Here is a 19,838-nt window from a genome sequence, read left to right on the forward strand (position 1 = left end):
GCCAGCTGGTGTTCCAGGAAAAGCTGGGTTGCTGAAGATAAAACAGCTGCTGTGGATACTGGCTGGAACCAGACTGTTGTTAGCACGGAGTGGATACTGGCTGGAACCAGTTAAATAATAAATGAACTTGGGAGCGATGAAATATGAACTGAAATGTAGAACTTGAGAGCGGAGAAATAATAATACCGGTGGAGAGTGGTAACGTGTAGAAAGGACACCGGCCCTTTAAGGGAAGCTGTACTCTGCTGGAAGCTGAGCTGGAAGCAGGTAATGTTGTAGCTGGAAACAGATGAATCCACAATGGATTGGAGAGTCAGGCTACACCGCAGGTGGAATGCTGGTGCGGGTCTCTATGGTGGAAGTCTTGAGACAGGAGCTGGAACCTGGAAGACAATCACAGGAGAGAGACAAATAGGAACTAGGTTTGACAACCAAAGCACTGACGCCTTCCTTGCTCAGGCACAGTGTATTTATACCTGCAGCAAGGAAGGGATTGGCTAGGCAATTATGCAGATTATCAATACTGAGAACAGATTGGTGGAAATGATCAGCTGACAGAATCCAAGATGGCTGCGCCCATGCAGACACTTGGAGGGAAGTTTGGTTTGTAATCCATGTGGTAATGAAAACAGTAATGGCGGCGCCGGCCACCGGAGACAGGAGGCGCCAGGCTGACAGATGCACATCCAACCACGCGGACACAGCGGAGGCCGCGGCTGACGTAATCGCCACTCAAACACTCTGCATGCAGAAGTTCAGGGACGGCGGCGGAGGCCGCGGGAGACGCCATGCCAGGTGAAATATGGCGTTTACTGTGACAGCGTCCCAGAGTGACAGGAGAGGATACAGGAATGTACACATCAGGATAACAGATGGGATCCGGTCCTGGAGCGCTGAGCCAGCCTTAGGAGGCATCTGATGGGTAAGAAATGGCGTCCAGATACCCGGATCGTGACAATAACTGCTATTTCAAATCTGTTTGGTGTGCAGCAATAAACTTTTCAGCAAATTATAATGTTGTTTGACATGTTACACGACCCCCTTTCCATTTGAAAAAACTGACTTAGATTCAAGATGGCGCCGATGTTCGGTACATACCCTAAAAGATAGCCCACCTCACCCATACCTTACTGGAGTATTCAGTTTTCCCATTTCCTGCACAGTTTTTGAAACAAAAGGGTGTACTGCGACTTTTGAATCACCCTGTATATCCAGAAACAAACAAACAAACAAACAAACAAACAAGCAAACAAACAAACCAACCTCAGTTATTATACAGTATAAATAATCAAGACTTCATATCTCATAAATGTGCCATCTCCAATGATTTATGACAGAGGTACACATTCTTTCAGTAATATCTACACAGAAGTATGAATCTCCATTTTGTTTTCTTTTAGATAAAAAAAAAAATATATATATATATATATATATATATATATATATATTACTTCGTACTGCTCTCCCTTAACTCAAGCTACTGTTATGCAAGGCAACCTTACTCACTAAAATATCTCGGTACTAGTGAACGTACCAGACACCTCTGCCACGCTGCGCAATGCCATACTTACTCTTACCGGTCCTCCTTTCCTCTCCTGGTGATCTGTCTTGTCACAGATGCTGCGGTGGAATCAGTTGGGTATGATGGAGATGGGACAGACCACCACTGCTTATTATATAAACCCTGGTAACCGTCACTCTCTGGGCACTGTTTGAACTAAACTGGACTCCTGACTTCAGAGTCCTTTACTCTGCTGACTGAGCTATTCTGTCTGTCAGACAGCTCCTTCCCTATGGTTTGTGTCTAAACCAAGTGTTAACAGGTCCCGGTCCTGATGCCGGCTCTCCTGGTACCTCCATGTGACCAACATGGCAGCCATGGCACATAGAAGGCTACTCCATTGTACTATAGCGCCATTTTTAATGACTTACGGTGCTAGACACCATTTTAATGTAAATTGAAATGTAGTTTGTGGCTGCACCGCAGCTCCAAGCTAGATTTGCAGTTGTGTTTTTTGCTTTGTTTTTTATGTACAACCTTCACCACTGGAAACATCTGGAAATTGTGACATGGGTCATTCCATGTGACTCACTTTACATATCATGTAAATTTTTAGAAGTTTAAATGCATCACGCATAAAAAAGAAGCTGAAGTTCAACATTTTAAAAGTATGACCATAATACATGGGTTAGGTAGTCTTAATTAATGCTTAGAAGCAGAACAAAATGTACGCTCATAGTAGTTTTATTGTACATTTAATTGTTTACATGCGTGGCTCATGTCACAACAGAATGGACATAGGAACAGAGGGGACTAAACCTGCTCTCCTAATTATTTTTATACTATGATTGTTATACTATACATTCATAAGACTCTATACTTATGATTGGCACACAAACAAAAAACTGAATATTAACCAAACTATACTTAAAATCAATTTTGACATGTGACTCATGTTACATACGAATGTGACTCACGTTACATTTCTGTCCCCAGTCAAGAACTGATGTTAAAATGTATTTTATTACGACTTGTAAACAGAAAATTTTGACCATTGCTACTGATGAACTGCTTACCTTGAAAGTACTTTATGTGGCAGCCACTATATAATTACAATTATTATTATTATAATTTCAGGTGTAAAATACATGGAAATTAGCTGTTTTTGTGTCCACTTCAACAACTTCCATATATGTTCAAAGTTTGCACACACGGAAAATCGATACACAATAAATATATATGATTTTCCAATATCACACAATATACTATTGTTTCTACTTTTAGCAGCATAAATATACAAAAATGTTAGCCGTTATGTGAAATTTAATTTTCATGTATTGTGCCCTATATTTCGTGAAATGACCCACATCATCACGTGCGAATTACATGTGTTGCTGGAACAATCTAGAGCGCAAGTGAGATAATTTTCTCCTTTTTTTGTTTGTATTTTTCTAAGTCGGTGACTTATTTCTCTGACTCTTTGCTGAATTGGAGTGCAGAGCCATAGGTGTGATCATTATTTGTATTGCATTGTACTGTATCTGCCTAATTGGGTGTGGTTCATCAAATCGACAGTATCTAGGTCGACAATGTTTAGGTCGACCACTATAGGTCGACAGTCACTAGGTCGACATGGATGGAAGGTCGACAGGGTTTCTAGGTCGACAGGTGTAAAGGTCGACATGAGGATTTTTATTTTTTTTGGTGTCGTTTTCTTCGTAGAGTGACCGGGATCCCAAATTAGTGCACTGCGTCCCCTCGCATGGCTCGCTTCACTCGCCATGCTTCGGGCATGGTGCCTTCGCTCCGCTACCGCTTCGCTCGGCACAGATTACCGTTCCAATCATAGTCCACGTGGATCGTTAAGTATGAAAAAATTCAAAAAAAGAAAAAAAAATGTGAAAAACTCATGTCGACCTTTAGACCTGTCGACCTAGCACATGTCGACCTAGAAACCCTGTCGACCTTCCATCCATGTCGACCTAGTGACTGTCGACCTATAGTGGTAGACCTAAACATTGTCGACCTAGATACTGTCGATCTTCAGACCGGATCCCGCCTAATTATGTCTTAATGCAATGTATCATGCTTCCTTTTAGTACTTAGTAAAAACTATTGGAAAAGCACAAATTCTGATAAAAAGTGAGGTATTGCTAATAATGCACACATACATAGGGGGGTATCCAATTAGTTGGAATTAGCTATCTCCTTTTAGCCCCAATAAGCCCCAGCTTATCTGTGATTTTATTTCGTCTGTCTCATGCAGGTGAAACCAAATCCCCGGAAACACACAAGTTTCACTGAAGCTGTGTGTTTTTCGGAAGGCAATGTATTTTTTTACAGGCAACCATACTGGATAGCCTGTAAAAAAATACGGGTGAAACATTGGGAAAAATTGGGAAAAACTTCAGTTTTTCATGCCCGATATTTCTCACCTCTAGCTGGATACCCCCCAAAATGTTGGGTGAGTTAAGTCAGTTAATGTCACAACTCTATACTCTCCTGGATGTCAGCTCCTTCTGCTTTCCAGCAAGTATTGGTATGACGCCCCTCCTACTACCTACTGTATTCTGAAGGGGTTGTATAGAGCAGGTAGTAAAATAATAAGTGATATCATACAAATTTTAAGCTGGGTACACACTTTGGTGACGGGCATTCGTTCTGACATTAGAACGAATGCCCATCAGCCCAGATTGCCCGTACACACTGGAACGACGTTCATGAAGGACGGAACGATCATGTTCCATCCTTCATTAGCATACTACAGAAAGCTAATAATATTGGCAGGTTTGATATGTAGCACATCCCACCTGACGTTGCTAGCAACCGTGGGCACCCACATATCGGGCATAAACACTACCCAATACGCGCCGATGTGAGTGATATGCTGGTCCGATCCACTGGATCGGACAACATATTGTTCAGTGTGTACCCAGCTTAAAGATATGATATATCAGAAAATGAAGGAAAATAAGAATTTACTTACCGATAATTCTATTTCTCGTAGTCCGTAGTGGATGCTGGGAACTCCGTAAGGACCATGGGGAATAGCGGCTCCGCAGGAGACTGGGCACAAAAGAAAAGCTTTAGGACTACCTGGTGTGCACTGGCTCCTCCCCCTATGACCCTCCTCCAAGCCTCAGTTAGGATACTGTGCCCGGACGAGCGTACACAATAAGGAAGGATTTTGAATCCCGGGTAAGACTCATACCAGCCACACCAATCACACCGTACAACTTGTGATATGAACCCAGTTAACAGCATGATAACAGAGGAGCCTCTGGATAGATGGCTCACAACAACAATAACTCGATTTGTTAACAATAACTATGTACAAGTATTGCAGATAATCCGCACTTGGGATGGGCGCCCAGCATCCACTACGGACTACGAGAAATAGAATTATCGGTAAGTAAATTCTTATTTTCTCTGACGTCCTAGTGGATGCTGGGAACTCCGTAAGGACCATGGGGATTATACCAAAGCTCCCAAACGGGTGGGAGAGTGCGGATGACTCTGCAGCACCGAGTGAGAAAACTCCAGGTCCTCCTCAGCCAGAGTGTCAAATTTGTAAAATTTCACAAAAGTATTTGACCCCGACCAAGTAGCAGCTCGGCAAAGTTGTAAAGCCGAGACCCCTCGGGCAGCCGCCCAAGATGAGCCCACCTTCCTTGTGGAGTGGGCTTTTACAGATTTTGGCTGTGGCATGCCTGCCACAGAATGCGCAAGCTGAATTGTACTACAAATCCAGCGAGCAATAGTCTGCTTAGAAGCAGGAGCACCCAGCTTGTTGGGTGCGTACAGGATAAATAGCGAGTCAGATTTTCTGACTCCAGCCGTCCTGGAAACATATATTTTCAGGGCCCTGACAACGTCCAGCAACTTGGAGTCCTCCAAGTCCTTAGTAGCCGCAGGTACCACAATAGGCTGGTTCAGATGAAACGCTGAAACCACCTTTGGGAGAAATTGAGGACGAGTCCTCAATTCTGCCCTGTCCGTATGAAAAATCAGGTAAGGGCTTTTACAGGATAAAGCCGCCAATTCTGACACACGCCTGGCTGAAGCCAGGGCCAACAGCATGACCACTTTCCATGTGAGATATTTTAAGTCCACAGTGTTGAGTGGTTCAAACCAATGTGATTTTAGGAAACCCAAAACAACATTCAGATCCCAGGGTGCCACTGGAGGCACAAAAGGAGGCTGTATATGTAGCACTCCCTTAACAAACGTCTGGACTTCAGGCACTGAAGCCAGTTCTCTCTGAAAGAAAATCGACAGGGCCGAAATCTGGACCTTAATGGATCCTAATTTTAGGCCCATAGACACTCCTGCTTGCAGGAAATGCAGGAATCGACCCAGTTGAAATTCCTCCGTCGGGGCCTTTTTGGCCTCGCACCACGCAACATATTTCCGCCAGATGCGGTGATAATGCTTTGCGGTTACATCCTTTCTGGCTTTTATCAAAGTAGGGATGACTTCGTCTGGAATGCCTTTTTCCTTTAGGATCCGGCGTTCAACCGCCATGCCGTCAAACGCAGCCGCGGTAAGTCTTGGAACAGACAGGGTCCCTGCTGGAGCAGGTCCCTTCTCAGAGGTAGAGGCCACGGGTCCTCTGTGAGCATTTCTTGAAGTTCCGGGTACCAAGTCCTTCTTGGCCAATCCGGAGCCACGAGAATAGTTCTTACTCCTCCCCGCCGTATAATCCTCAGCACCTTGGGTATGAGAGGCACATACACTGACTGGTACACCCACGGTGTTACCAGAGCGTCCACAGCTATTGCTTGAGGGTCCCTTGACCTGGCGCAATACCTGTCCAGTTTTTTGTTGAGGCGGGACGCCATCATGTCCACCTTTGGTTTTTCCCAACGGTTTACAATCATGTGGAAGACTTCTGGGTGAAGTCCCCACTCTCCCGGGTGGAGGTCGTGCCTGCTGAGGAAGTCTGCTTCCCAGTTGTCCACTCCCGGAATGAACACTGCTGACAGTGCTATCACACGATTTTCCGTCCAGCGAAGAATCCTTGCAGCTTCTGCCATTGCCCTCCTGCTTCTTGTGCCGCCCTGTCTGTTTACGTGGGCGACTGCCGTGATGTTGTCCGACTGGATCAGCACCGGCTGACCTTGAAGCAGTGGTCTTGCTTGGCTCAGAGCATTGTAAATGGCTCTTAACTCCAGGATATTTATGTGAAGTGATGTCTCCAGGCTTGACCACAAGCCCTGGAAGTTTCTTCCCTGTGTGACTGCTCCCCAGCCTCGCAGGCTGGCATCTGTGGTCACCAGGACCCAGTCCTGAATGCCAAATCTGCTGCCCTCTAGAAGATGAGCACTCTGCAACCACCACAGGAGAGACACCCTTGTCCTTGGGGACAGGGTTATCCGCCGATGCATCTGAAGATGCGATCCGGACCATTTGTCCAGCAGGTCCCACTGGAATGTTCTTGCGTGGAATCTGCCGAATGGGATTGCTTCGTAGGAAGCCACCATTTTTCCCAGGACCCTTGTGCATTGATGCACTGATACTTGGCCTGGTTTTAGGAGGTTTCTGACTAGCTCGGATAACTCTCTGGCTTTCTCTTCCGGGAGAAACACCTTTTTCTGGACTGTGTCCAGGATCATCCCTAGGAATAGAAGACGTGTCGTCGGGATCAGCTGCGATTTTGGGATATTGAGAATCCAACCGTGCTGCCGCAGCACTACTTGAGATAGTGCTACTCCGACTACCAACTGTTCCTCGGATCTTGCCCTTATCAGGAGATCGTCCAAGTAAGGGATAATTAAAACTCCTTTCCTTCGAAGGAGTATCATCATTTCGGCCATTACTTTGGAAAGGACCCGGGGCGCCGTGGACAATCCAAACAGCAGCGTCTGAAACTGATAGTGGCAGTTCTGTACCACAAACCTGAGGTACCCTTGGTGAGAAGGGTAAATTGGGACATGGAGGTAAGCATCCTTGATGTCCAGAGACACCATATAATCCCCTTCTTCCAGGTTCGCGATCACCGCTCTGAGTGACTCCATCTTGAATTTGAACCTCTGTATGTAAGTGTTCAAAGATTTTAGATTTAAAATAGGTCTCACCGAGCCATCCGGCTTCGGTACCACAAACAGCGTGGAATAATACCCCTTTCCCTGTTGCAGGAGGGGTACCTTGATTATCACCTGCTGAGAATACAGCTTGTGAATGGCTTTCAATACCGCCTCCCTGTCGGAGGGAGACGTCGGTAAGGCAGACTTTAGGAAACGGCGGGGGGGGGGGGGGTGAGACGTCTCGAATTCCAATTTGTACCCCTGAGATACCACCTGAAGGATCCAGGGGTCCACTTGTGAGTGAGCCCACTGCGCGCTGAAATTCTTGAGACGGGCCCCCACCGTGCCTGAGTCCGCTTGTAGAGCCCCAGCGTCATGCTGAGGACTTGGCAGAAGCGGGAGAGGGCTTCTGTTCCTGGGAACTGGCTGTTTGCTGCAGCCTTTTTCCTCTCCCTCTGCCACGGGGCAGAAATGAGGAGCCTTTTGCCCGCTTGCCCTTATGGGGCCGAAAGGACTGCGCCTGATAATACAGCGTCTTCTTATGTTGAGAGGCTACCTGGGGTAAAAATGTGGATTTCCCAGCAGTTGCCGTGGACACTAGGTCCGATAGACCTACCCCAAATAACTCCTCCCCTTTATAAGGCAATACTTCCATATGCCTTTTGGAATCAGCATCACCTGACCACTGCCGCGTCCATAACCCTCTTCTGGCAGATATGGACAGCGCACTTACTCTTGATGCCAGTCGGCAAATATCCCTCTGTGCATCACGCATATATAAAAATGCATCTTTTAAATGCTCTATAGTCAGTAATATACTGTCCCTATCCAGGGTATCAATATTTTCAGTCAGGGAATCCGACCAAGCCACCCCAGCACTGCACATCCAGGCTGAGGCGATTGCTGGTCGCAGCATAACACCCGTGTGAGTGTATATACATTTTAGGATATTCTCCTGCTTTCTGTCAGCAGGTTCCTTAAGGGCGGCCGTATCAGGAGACGGTAGTGCCACCTGTTTAGACAAGCGTGTGAGCGCTTTATCCACCCTAGGGGGTGTTTCCCAACGTGCCCTATCCTCTGGCGGGAAGGGGTATGATGCCAATAACCTTTTAGGAATTATCAGTTTTTTATCGTGAGAAACCCACGCTTCATCACACACTTCATTTAATTCCTCAGATGCAGGAAAAACTACAGGTAGTTTTTTCTCACCAAACATAATACCCTTTTTAGTGGTACTTGTACTATCAGAAATGTGTAAAACATTTTTCATTGCCTCAATCATGTAACGTGTGGCCCTACTGGAAGTCACATTCGTCTCTTCATCGTCGACACTGGAGTCAGTATCCGTGTCGGCGTCTGTATCTGCCATCTGAGGTAGCGGGCGTTTTAGAGCCCCTGATGGTCTTTGAGACGCCTGGACAGGCACAAGCTGAGTAGCCGGCTGTCTCATGTCATCAACCGTCTTTTGTAAAGAGCTGACACTTTCACGTAATTCCTTCCATAAGCCCATCCACTCAGGTGTCGACTCCCTAGGGGGTGACATCTCCATTATAGGCAATTGCTCCGCCTCCACATCATTTTCCTCCTCATACATGTCGACACAGTCGTACCGACACACAGCACACACACAGGGAATGCTCTGATAGAGGACAAGACCCCACTAGCCCTTTGGGGAGACAGAGGGAGAGTATGCCAGCACACACCAGAGCGCTATATATATGTTGGGATAACACTATACAGAGTGTTTTTCCCCTTATAGCTGCTGTTTATATTATACTGCGCCTAATTAGTGCCCCCCCCTCTTGTTTTACCCTTTTTTGTAGTGCAGGACTGCAGGGGAGAGTCAGGGAGACGTCCTTCCAGCGGAGCTGTGAGGGAAAATGGCGCCAGTGTGCTGAGGAGATAGGCTCCACCCCCTTCTCGGCGGACTTTTCTCACGCTTTTTTCAGGAATCTGGCAGGGGTTATTATACATCCATATAGCCCTGGGGGTTATATGTGATGTATTTTAGCCAGCCAAGGTGTTCATATTGCTGCTCAGGGCGCCCCCCCCCAGCGCCCTGCACCCATCAGTGACCGGAGCGTGTGGTGTGCATGAGGAGCAATGGCGCACAGCTGCAGTGCTGTTCGCTACCTTGGTGAAGACTGATGTCTTCTGCCGCCGATTTTCCGGACCTCTTCTTGCTTCTGGCTCTGTAAGGGGGCCGGCGGCGCGGCTCTGGGACCGGACTCCGAGGCTGGGCCTGTGTTCGGTCCCTCTGGAGCTAATGGTGTCCAGTAGCCTAAGAAGCCCAAGCTGGCTGCAAGCAGGCAGGTTCGCTTCTTCTCCCCTTAGTCCCTCGATGCAGTGAGCCTGTTGCCAGCAGGTCTCACTGAAAATAAAAAACCTAAAACTAACTTTTTCTAAGAAGCTCAGGAGAGCCCCCTAGATTGCACCCAGCTCGGTCGGGCACAAAAATCTAACTGAGGCTTGGAGGAGGGTCATAGGGGGAGGAGCCAGTGCACACCAGGTAGTCCTAAAGCTTTTCTTTTGTGCCCAGTCTCCTGCGGAGCCGCTATTCCCCATGGTCCTTACGGAGTTCCCAGCATCCACTAGGACGTCAGAGAAATTCGTGTTAGATTTTGCAATCTATCTATACCACAGGTTCTCACTCAGGACCCCACACGGTGCATGTTTTGCAGGTCTCCTCACAAAATCACAAGAGAAATAATTAGCTCCACCTGTGGACCTTTTAAAATGTGTCAGTGAGTAATTAATACACCTGTGCACCTGCTGGGTTACCTGCAAAACATGCACTGTGTGGGGTCCTGAGGACCGAGTTTGAGAACCACTGATCTATACCATAGGTCTGCAAACTCGGTCCTCATTACCCCACACAGTGCATGTTTTGCAGGTCTCCTCACAGAATCACAATAGAAATAATTAACTCAACCTGCGGACCTTTTATACACCTGTGAGTAATTAATGAATACACTTGTGCACCTGCTGGGTTACCTGCAAAACATGCACTGTGTGGGGTAATGAGGACCGAGTTTGCGTATCTCTCTACAGTGCTGTCACAAATTATATTTCTGCCTAAGATGTCTGAAACAAGTCACACCATCACTCAGTATTACAGTAGCTTTACGGATTTGGTCTAGTAAAGTTTTTGACATTGTCTAAAATAAACAGAGAACTTTCCAATCTTTACTTATATTACTTATATTGCAAACAGATCACAAGAATAAATTATCTGCTATACAGTAAATCTGCATAATAAATGTATGAAAGAAGCAAATAATACAATACATACTGTATATTGTGCCTCTTGTAGATATATTTAATATATTCTGCAAACAGAAATGCACAGATAGCCAGCACTGCAAGCAGGTGGCCACACCTTAACAAGATGGGGCATACCCCTTCATATGGTGTGATTAGAAGCATGTGTGAAGCTGGTACATCATTTAACGTACTGCTCTCTATACTTAAGTATACAGTCTGTATTACTCTTTCTTGTTAGGAAGGCTCAACAAAGTAAAATATTAATGACTCTTAAAAATCATCATGCTTAAAGGCAAGTACCAACCGGAATATTGTAAGGTACAAATGAACTTTACAATGCTTGGCAGAGAAACGATTGCCACCTGTCAAAGGATTGGGACCGGAGTGCTAGACAAGAAGAGTCTGGGTTCATGACCCCATACTGCAAATACAGTAAGTGTCTGAATTGATAAAAAAAAATAAACCTGATGCCTTTGAGGTAATCTGTCCAATGGTGTTGTTCCATATTATAAGAGAATAAGAAAAAATAACTTTTTGTGTGTTACAGGCAAAATAACTAAGTAGTTAATAAGAATCTCTTCTGCTTTCTCTCCTATACATTTCAATAATTAGTTTGAAGCAAGTTTCTCCTCTGATTCTATTGCTGACAGCTAGATAAGAGGTCATGAAGAGCACAGGACTGCTTAGAGCCGTACTACTGTATGTGACATGTAATCAAAGGCACCAACCCAGACAAGATGCAGAACACAGCAGGAGGACACTTGCACAAGAGCTACAACCACTTCTTCATACACTTCATCACAGCTTCTGTCTTTTAACTAGTCTGATTCTTTATAACATCTGGCAATTTCATGTCTACTTCAAAGCTCTTCATTCATTTTGATTATCAGATATGTAAGTAACTGGATGCTTAATATCTGTATGCCTGGGGATTACTTCCACGTCAAACATAAGCCTAATTTTTGTCTTTGTGAAGGAATGCTTTTTAACCTTACAACCATTTACAGTGCACACTTGTGGCACTACATGTGCCAGCAAACCCGTGGATGCAAGTAGGTGCACTAGGAATGGTACCCCCACCATGAAATAATATATGTTCCTGTCATAAGTACATTTATAATGCCTATATTATAAATCACAGTATATTTCCCATAATAAATCGATACATTTATAATCCCCCCAACTAATAATAAAGTAATATTTTCCCAGTAAAACAATAATACATTTGTATTAGCTCCTCATTCAAATAATTAATTTTTCACCAAAAAGTATGGAAGGGATTTTATGTCTTTAGCAAACCTGAAGTGACACGGATATCCTGGTTTTTATTTCCAAATGATCTAATTTGGTCACTCAAATTTGCGCCTAAACGGGAAAATACCAGGTCACGCAATGTATGACCATCGCAGGCAGGGCCGGCAAGAGAAATCTTGGGGCCCGGTACACCAATTTCTCCGGGGCCCCCCACCCTGCCTTGACTCCCCCCCCCTTATAAAGCACAAAGTCGCTGTAAAAAAATTATATATATATATATATATATATATATACACACACACACACATATACTGTGTATATATATATATATATATATAAAATATACAGTATATATATTATAATTTATACATATATATATATACACACATATATATATATATATATATATATATATATGGTCCTTGTATGGGCGGCATACAAGGACCATATACACAGATGCAGATCTGAGGGGAGGGCACCGGAGCAAGGTGAACGGAAGTCCGGAGTGCCAGGAACATTTTTTTGCATATACACACATTTATATAGAATAATATGGCAGTACCTTGACATAGTATACAGTATGACAGGCTGTGAGGGTGCCATCCAGGCACGTAGGGAGCAGGGTTGGACAGAGGTAGTGCTGCGGGCAGCTGCTATAAGGAGCCCTGACTCACACAGTCAGTGTAGCCTGTGTTTGCTGCTCTGCTGCCCGGCTCGTCAGCAGATCGTCAGACAGGGACGGGGCGGCAGAGAGGCATGCCGCAAGCATAATGAAGGCAACAAAGCGAAGACCAACCAGACCAAGCAAGTGATGGGGCCCCCCTGAAGCTCGGGGCCCGGGAGGGTTGTCCCCTTTGACCCCCCCTGTCGCAGGGCCCAGCAGATGACGGCACACTTATGCCCATATGGTCATCGGCTCACATGACTTTTACAGCACCAAATCATTTGCTCCTGGCTAAACTAGCCAATGCAACCTCCATGTGTCCTGCTTTATAAAGCACGGAATGGGCACCCTAGAATAATGTACATAAAAGGAATGTGTTTTGTAACCAGTATTCATGCTGAACTTCTGTGCTAGTTGTTTGTTCCTCTATGTGATTGATGAGAATCAGCTTACCTTGCCTTGCTGTGTATTCATTGTCTTCAATTAATCTGGCAAGACCAAAATCTGCAATTTTGCATATTAGACCATTTCCAACCAAAATGTTTGCAGACCTCAGATCTCTGTGTATGTAATTCATTCGTTCAATATAAGCCATGCCAGCAGCAACCTATAAATCATGGAAATAAATCAATGCATGCTTTATTACCGATGACTTGTATGTGGCCCTAATGCAGCTTTTATTGAATGAGGCCTGTTACTTTACCTGTGCTGCCATATCAACTAGGTTTGGCAACTTCAGGGCCCGACCTTCTCCATCTTTTAGAAACTCCAGCAAGCTCCCTGCAAGACAACAGTAAAGCATTAGACATCAGAACTGTAAGCTGGAAAAGATCCATGCTAGACAGAGTGCATTTATGTGCTCCTGCGTTCTGATGTACAACTCTAGCATTGTTATCAGACAGATGTATATATATGACATCATTATTAATATTATCCTTAATTTATATGGCGCCACATGGGATCTTATATACTACTGTCTGCCGAAGGGGTCAATACGCAATATACAATGTGATAGGCATCACAAGTGAGTACATTCGCACCAGGCTTTTTTTCAGTAGAAAGAAATCACTGCATAAATAACTTAAATTCTGAATATTAGAATTTCTTGCAATGACAGTTGCTGAGAGCTGAATTTTTGAGGACCCTATCACAATTTATCATGTAGAAACACATCAGCATACATTCTATACTGGCAGAAACAACTTCCAACCGCTCAGCTCCTAACTGTAGTTTTACAGCATACTGCAGTGGAATACCTCCAATTGCTGGCTGCATAGGGGTATATGCAATTGCGGTCGAATTCCCGAAATTGTCGAATTTCGGGTCATTTTCGACCAAAAAAAAAATTCGCCTATGCAATTCAGTGCTTTCCGACCAAAAAACGGACTTTCAAAATTCGACTTTTTGAAATTCGAATTTTTGCAAATTCGACTTTTCTGCAATGATACAAGTGCTGCAATTCGACCAAAGCATATTCAATTCAAGTTTGGAAATTCGACAGCAGTGCTTTTAGACTGCAAATTCGTCATTTTCAATCCGCCACACTTTGGAGGGTGAAAACAAATAAAAAAAATTTAAACATGTTTTTTTTTTGTGGTTTTTTTTTTGGGAATAGCAGATCTATTTATATTAGAAGGGATTAGGTACTTTTTTTTTTTTTTTTGGAGGCACAAATATTATTTATATATTTTTTAAAATATATTTTTATTTTTTTTTAATTTTTTTATTGCTGGAACGGTAAAATCCTAAAAAAAAATGGCGTGGGGTCCCCCCTCCAAAGCATAACCAGCCTCGGGCTCTTCGAGCTGGTCCTGGTTCTAAAAATGCGGGGAAAAAATTGACAGGGGATCCCCCGTATTTTTAAAACCAGCACCGGGCTCTGCGCCTGGTGCTGGTGCCAAAAATACGGGGGACAAAAAGCGTAAGGGTCCCCCGTATTTTTAACACCAGCATTGGGCTCCACTAGCTGGACAGATAATGCCACAGCCGGGGGTCACTTTTATGCCGTGCCCTGCGGCCGTGGCATTAAATATCCAACTAGTCACCCCTGGCCGGGGTACCCTGGGGGAGTGGGGACCCCTTCAATCAAGGGGTCCCCCCCCCAGCCACCCAAGGGCCAGGGGTGAAGCCCGAGGCTGTCCCCCCCCATCCAATGGGCTGCGGATGGGGGGGCTGATAGCCTTTTGTGATCATGAAAAGAATATTGTTTTTTCCAGCAGTACTACAAGTCCCAGCAAGCCTCCCCCGCAAGCTGGTACTTGGAGAACCACAAGTACCAGCATGCGGGAGAAAAGCGGGCCCGCTGGTACCTGTAGTACTACTGGGAAAAAAATACCCAAATAAAAACAGGACACACACACCGTGAAAGTAAAACTTTATTTCATACGTCGACACACACATACTTACCTATGTTCACACGCCGACATCGGTCCTCTTCTCCATGTAGAATCCAGGGGTACCTGAAAATAAAAGATCAATATACTCACCTCAGCCATGGTCCAGAGATAAATCCACGTACTTGTAGAAAAAAACAAAACGCAAATACCCGACCAAACGGACTGAAAGGGGTCCCATGCTGACACATGAGACCCCTATCCCCGAATGCAGAGAGACCTGTCAGTGACAGCTGTCACAGAAAGGTCTCTATAGCCAATCAGGAAGCGCAACTTCGTTGCGCTCACCTGATTGGCTCTGCGCGTCTGAGCAGACAGCGCATCGCACAGCCCAGTCCATTATATTCAATGGTGGGAACTTAGCGGCTAGCGGTGAGGTCACCCGCCGGTCAGCGGCTGACCGCGGGTTAACCCCACCGCTACCCGCAAAGTTCCCACCATTGAAAGTAATGGAGCGGCTTTGCGATGCGCTGTCACAGCACAGACAGCGCACAGCCAATCAGGTGAGCGCCACGGAAGTAGCGCTTTCTGATTGGCTGAAGGGACTTCAGTGACAGGAGTCACGTGATGTCCCGGGATTCGGGAGAAAGGGGTCTGATGTGAAAGCATGGGACCCCTTTCTTAGTCCGGTATGGATCGGTGTTCGTTTTTTTGTTTTGCCAAGTACGTGGATTATCTCTGGACCTGGATGTACCTCTGGACGCTGGAAGGTGAGTATAATTTTTTCACAGGTACCTCGGATCGTCGGAGACCGTGGCAGTCGGCGTGTCAACATAGGTAAGTATGTGTGTGTCGGTAGTGTGTAATAAAGTTTTACTATCAAGGTGTGTGTGTACTGTTTTTATTTGGGTATTTTTTCCCCAGTAGTACTACAGGTACCAGCGGGCCCGTTTTTCTCCCGCATGCTGGTACTTGTGGTTCTCCAAGTACCAGCTTGCGGGGGAGGCTTGCTGGGACTTGTAGTACTACTGGAAAAAACAATATCTTTTTATTATCATAAAAGGCTATCAGCCCCCCCATCCGCAGCCCATTGGATGGGGGGGGACAGCCTCGGGCTTCACCCCTGGCCCTTGGGTGGCTTGACCCCTTGATTGTAGGGGTCCCACTCCCCCAGGGTACCCCGGCCAGGGGTGACTAGTTGGATATTTAATGCCACGGCCGCAGGGCACGGCATAAAAGTGACCCCCGGCTGTGGCATTATCTGTCCAGCTAGTGGAGCCCGATGCTGGTGTTAAAAATACGGGGGACCCCTACTCTTTTTGTCCCCCGTATTTTTGGCACCAGCACCAGGCGCAGAGCCCGGTGCTGGTTTTAAAAATACGGGGGATCCCTGCCCAATTTTTCCCCTGCATTTTTAGAACCAGGACCAGCTCGAAGAGCCCGAGGCTGGTTATGCTTTGGAGGGGGGACCCCACGCCATTTTTTTTTCCGGGTTTTTCCCGTTTTTTAAAATCGCGGCAAAATCCACCAAATCGGCCAATTTTCGCCCGCGATTCTGGCGAATCCGTTTTTCATTGAATATGGTGAATTCCGGAAGCCACCTTCCGGAATTCACCTGTCGAATTAAGTCGAATTAAAAAACGGCGAAAAATTGCCGCGATTCGCCGTGAATTGCATATACCCCATAGTGCACCCAGCTCCTCCCACCCTCCAATTGCTTTTCCCCTGCCAAATACTGTTCATCAGGCAAAGGACATAGAGGCGTAGGGAGAATGCCCCCTGCTATTTGGCTGTGACAATTAGATTCATCACTATGAGAGTATAGTGTGGGTTCACATATGCTGTCACTCATCAGTGACAAGTGTACAAATCCATCAGTGGAAGCCAGAAGGAAGATATACAGCCATTGGTGATGGAAGATTTCTCCTTGGGACAAAAGTAGTGGGGAAATCAACTCCCTACACTGGACTGAGCTGTGGCAATGAAGAGCGCATTGATTACAGCAGGAAAATTGTTTTAGATGTGTGCACAATTGATTTAAATGATATAAAGAAGAATTAATAAACTGGTACAAGCAGCAGTGTCTGTGTTACAGCTGTTGCTTCTATGCTTGAGCTGGCACCTTGGTGTCCTGTATATAAAATGACTGTGGGTGTCTGGTGGAAACAGGAGTCCCGTGTGCTCATTCTTTCACCAGTATATACAAATGCGTATCACATACTTGCCTACCTGACCCTCTCCATGAGGGAGAAAATGCTCTGTTCCTGGACTTTCCTGGTAATGTATGATTGCCATCACCTGTGGTGAGCTAGTTAATTGATAAGAAAGGTGTTTCACCACAGGTGATGACAATCATACATTACCAGGAAAGTCCAGGAACAGAGCATTTTCTCCCTCATGGAGAGGGTCAGGTAGGCAAGTATGGCTTATCACCTGAAGTGTAACTACATATACCACAAGATTAAAGACATATGTGAAGAAAGCTTAAAGATAAGTGCTCTCTCTCTCTCTCTCTATATATATATATATACAGATGTGTCCCAATACACCTTCTCTATTTTGCTCAATTTGGTATGCCATGCGTAAAGTAGCATATTAAAGAAGCAAATTAAAGCAAGGCTGGATCTCTGAGTCTATGGCAGTGATGGCTAACCTTGACACTCCAGCTGTTGTTGAACTACACATCCCAGCATGCCCTGCATCAGTTTTAGCATGGCCAAATAGCAAAACTGATGCAGGGCATGCTGGGATGTGTAGTTCAACAACAGCTGGAGTGTCAAGGTTAGCCATCACTGGTCTATGGCATGCCAAACATGGCAGGTTAGTCCGATGTAATGTAGGGAGAGTTAAATATAGATGGCATTCTGGAACAGTTGCACTAAACAAGATGTGTTCATTGTGCAAAGTCAGCACAAAGTGCCTCACTCTCTTTCTATATACATAAAGATATGTCTTCATTGTAATACTTATAAATACATGTGCAGAATTCCACTATCACAATAGAGCATGAATCATTCTTTATTTCTGAACAAGGGTCCCTTGTACCACCAAATGACTTATAAGCCCTGCTCCTGCTGTTTTACTAACTTTGAATAAATTGGTGTATTTTTTACAGCTGCAACCAATCAGACACAATCACCACTATCAATTTTTACACTGACACCAGGGTCAGAGCTTTGTAATTAACCTTTACTGCACGCTGACTGCAGTTGCATTAACACCTACTTTCTGCGTGTACACGTCTGTTCCAGCATTCAGTCTAAGCACCCTAGTCACAGCAAGTCAGACTTCAGACAAAAAAAGTTGCAGATTCCAAAAAGTTGGTCAATGTGCAGTCAGAAAAAAAAAATCCCAATTTGAGAGTGAAAAATACAGCCTTGCCCAACAGCTACAGTTACTTATTATGCAGTTCCAGTTTTCTTTTTTTATTTTGCGTGCCGTGCTCACGATCTGGAAAGTTATGGTTACAAAACACCAGTTTCTAACATTGGAGAAAAATGTATATGGAAACACAGAGGACAAGGACATTTTGCATAATCTCTGAGCTCTCTTGAACTGTATGCCATAACATTTTACAGATCTTGCCTGAGATATACTGTACCTTACCAGCAACCGTCTAAAGCCCCCATAAATGATGCTGAAATAACAATCTGACTTATCATATATGCATTACTAGAGGCTGTAATGATAGCATCTTCCTTCCAAGCTCAGCATGTGCATCCTGTAGGAAGAGTGCATGACATGGGCACAGCACTATCACTAAGCAGCAGTCCTGACCTTTGCTCATGTACTCAGTGACAATGTAGATGGGCTCCTCGGACACCACAGCATAGAGCTGCACCAGTTTATCGTGTTTCAGCTTTTTCATGATCTGAGCTTCTTCCAGGAAAGACTCAGGCGACATGGTCCCTGGTTTCAGAGTCTTTATTGCCACCTTGGTGTTTCCATTCCATGTACCTGCAAATGGCAACATCCACACAAACACATATTAGCATAAGACTACAGCAGCACGTGGACACTTTACAGTGCAATGTCATATGTAATGGTATAAGAATGGTACTATAGCTGCAAGGCTGTCACATATATCATATACAGCTGTCACCATTTAGTGTTATCTTGTTAGAGCAATAACATTTACTCCACTTCTGCTGCAATCCACTGTCACCCAAACACCATGCAACAAGTATTATTAGATTTACAGGCATAGGATCTTTCATCTGGAATTCTGTCATCTAAAAAGTTCTGAGAACTAGAAAGCAAAGTAAATAACTAAATGATCAGCAAGACAGGTCACATGTGACCCTCCCAGCTCCAGAGGTATACGTTTATTATAATTTTTTATCCACTATAGGGGTATTACGTGCTGGCTAACACTGTACAATAGCACAATGTGAGGACATCCAAGGTCACTGTTATGGAACGTTATCACACGCTCACCCAGCAGGGTGCTGACTCTAAGGGGCCCTACACACTCGGCGATGCGCCGCCGAGGTGCCCGACGGCCGATACGGCCGACGAGCAACCCGGCGGCGGGGGGGCAGTGACGGGGGGAGTGAAGTTTCTTCACTCCCCCCGTCACCCGGCTGCATTGAAGTGCAGGCAAATATGGACGAGATCGTCCATATTGGCCTGCATGCACAGCCGACGGGAGATCAGCGATGAACGAGCGCGGGGCCGCGCATCGTTCATCGCTGGAGTCTCCACACTGAAAGATATGAACGAGTTCTCGTTCATTTATGAACGAGATCGTTCATATCTTTCAGAATATCGGCATGTGTGTAGGGCCTATAACAATG

The 19,838-nt window shown here is 45.2% G+C and overlaps 1 protein-coding gene across 2 annotated transcripts in view; it reads right to left on the reverse strand.

Annotated features, from left to right (window-relative positions):
- The window catches only part of FYN (FYN proto-oncogene, Src family tyrosine kinase), a 296,399-nt gene that overhangs the window by 10,499 nt on the left and 266,062 nt on the right, over positions 1-19,838 (reverse strand). For both annotated transcript variants that reach the window (XM_063917151.1, XM_063917149.1), the window contains exons 9-11: positions 18,820-18,999; positions 13,413-13,489; positions 13,163-13,316 (exon numbers count right to left, since the gene is read on the reverse strand). In XM_063917151.1, coding sequence (XP_063773221.1) covers positions 13,163-13,316; positions 13,413-13,489; positions 18,820-18,999 — 411 coding nt within the window. The remainder of the gene's footprint in view (positions 1-13,162; positions 13,317-13,412; positions 13,490-18,819; positions 19,000-19,838) is intronic.

This window comes from Pseudophryne corroboree, chromosome 4 (assembly GCF_028390025.1).
Source record: "Pseudophryne corroboree isolate aPseCor3 chromosome 4, aPseCor3.hap2, whole genome shotgun sequence".
Lineage (NCBI taxonomy): Eukaryota > Metazoa > Chordata > Amphibia > Anura > Myobatrachidae > Pseudophryne > Pseudophryne corroboree.